Below are 1,720 nucleotides of genomic sequence, written 5' to 3' on the forward strand. Positions count from 1 at the left end.
CCTGACGTAGTGTATGTACGTGCACTTCCGGCGAGTAGACCTTACGATGAGAACCAGCGTCGCAAGCACGAGGATCTACCCGCTTCTGCCCAATTAGGGCTTCACACAGCTCGCATGGAAACGGAAGGCATGCCTGCCAGTGGGTGGAGAGTAAACGTCCGTGCGCTCACATGTCCGTGTCGGTTCCACATGAAATTCGGTATCTGCACGCACGTACTGTCTGCATTGAATGCGAGAGGCCACATCGACCTTTCCGGACGTGAGCGTCTCGTGTACCGAGGTCCGAACAAGAAGCGAACGATTTCTTCAGGCCGCCAAGGTCCTGGACGCCCAACCTCTAACGGGCACGCGCTGCATATCAACTAAGCTGGAATGGCATGCACAAACACATAGAAGTATTAGCTTAACTGGAACAATGTACACTTTGTGCGCGTACTTACCATCTTGACGTGAGCGTTGCTTGGCTGTACGTGAGCTGAGTAACAACCAAGCAACGCAGCCTCATCGAGAGGCTTCATCGACAGGCGATTCTTCTCAATACTGGTGGCGCTCTCCCATTACATACCAACACTACGCTCATTCCCCTCCACCGCTGTCCTTGAGGGTATACACAATTTGACAGCATACAACTTGCCCTTTCGGGTATTTTACTCATCAGTTCTGGCCTTTGATGCAGTCACACTTGCTGGATAACCTGGTAATGGTCTTTGCGCAGCGATAGAGTCGCTTTGCGCTTCTTGGGGTCACCTGTGTCCGTCAGTACGGACGGAGAACTGCCGTCGAGCTCTGTGTTGCGCCACGTGCCTGCGTGCTGGTCGGAAATCGTTTGTGTGGAGTTTGTGTGGGACACACGGCTGCGAAGGTCCGTTCTGTTTATGTTTGAGTGCTGGGGGAAAGTGTATGAGTGCTGATCATTTAGTATATGTGTGTTTCTCGTATTTACTCGTTTCAAGCTAATAAAGCTGCGCAAACTGTTGGCACTGACATTTCCCAAGGCTTTCAGAAAAGCTGTTTGAGTGATGATTTTTTCACCCAGGAATTCGTTGATCTTCTTGCGCATCTCGTCGCAATCCATCGTAGACTGACGGATAACCATTTTCGCCCTTCCAATTCAATTTCCTGGATGCGTTTGAGTAAATCCAGTCCGTCTCTTGTCTTTTTTTTTTTGCCTTCTGCTCACGTTGTTCCGAAGCGCTTTTTGCTTTCTTTTCTCAATCTTCGCCCTCCGGTCACGTCAATAGAAAACAATAAAGCTGGTATTGCCATCTCCTCTGCCCCGGCCATTAAGGTCCATGAATCGGTAGTATGGGCCTGGGTTGACTTGGCATTCCTTGGGGAACTCCTTCAGCGTCATCTCCTTAGTACCCAGAAATTCGCGGATTTTCGCGTGGAGCTGGTTGCAATTGTACCGAAGGTTTTGTGAATCGAATCCATCGTCGCTATACTCCTCGTCATCCACTAGGGCTGGTGCTGGTTCTGTCGATGCCGACGTGCTGGTTGACGTGGGCCCGATATCGATCGTTGGGGCATGAGTCGTCGTCGATGCCGCTGTTGTTTCACTCATGGAAGTTGCTGTAAAATGGCGGGAACTAATTTGAGTTTGAAAACTACCCGCGCTTTTTACCTCAAAACGATCCTTATCGAGGAAGTTGAGTCACCAAAAATCGATAATATTTTGCTTTTCATGCATGAAACATTATCCTGGGAAGCCAGCTAAAAA

General features: G+C 49.5%; 3 protein-coding genes across 3 annotated transcripts; 1 reads left to right on the forward strand and 2 right to left on the reverse strand.

Moving 5' to 3' along the window:
* Positions 1 to 114: 114 nt before the first annotated feature.
* PPTG_19042 (hypothetical protein) lies at positions 115 to 366 on the forward strand (the record flags this gene model as incomplete). Its single annotated transcript, XM_008917450.1, has 1 exon — positions 115 to 366. One exon carries the CDS (start codon positions 115 to 117, stop codon positions 364 to 366), a length of 252 nt encoding a protein of 83 aa, XP_008915698.1.
* Positions 367 to 676: 310 nt separating this feature from the next.
* PPTG_24517 (hypothetical protein) lies at positions 677 to 1,096 on the reverse strand (the record flags this gene model as incomplete). The annotated part of the gene is made up of 2 exons (XM_008917463.1): positions 677 to 886; positions 944 to 1,096. 2 exons carry the CDS (start codon positions 1,094 to 1,096, stop codon positions 677 to 679), a joined length of 363 nt encoding a protein of 120 aa, XP_008915711.1.
* Positions 1,097 to 1,234: 138 nt separating this feature from the next.
* Positions 1,235 to 1,564, reverse strand: PPTG_19043 (hypothetical protein; the record flags this gene model as incomplete). Its single annotated transcript, XM_008917451.1, has 1 exon — positions 1,235 to 1,564. One exon carries the CDS (start codon positions 1,562 to 1,564, stop codon positions 1,235 to 1,237), a length of 330 nt encoding a protein of 109 aa, XP_008915699.1.
* Positions 1,565 to 1,720: the final 156 nt, after the last annotated feature.

This window comes from Phytophthora parasitica (genome assembly GCF_000247585.1).
Source record: "Phytophthora parasitica INRA-310 unplaced genomic scaffold supercont2.102, whole genome shotgun sequence".
Classification (NCBI taxonomy): domain Eukaryota; phylum Oomycota; class Peronosporomycetes; order Peronosporales; family Peronosporaceae; genus Phytophthora; species Phytophthora nicotianae.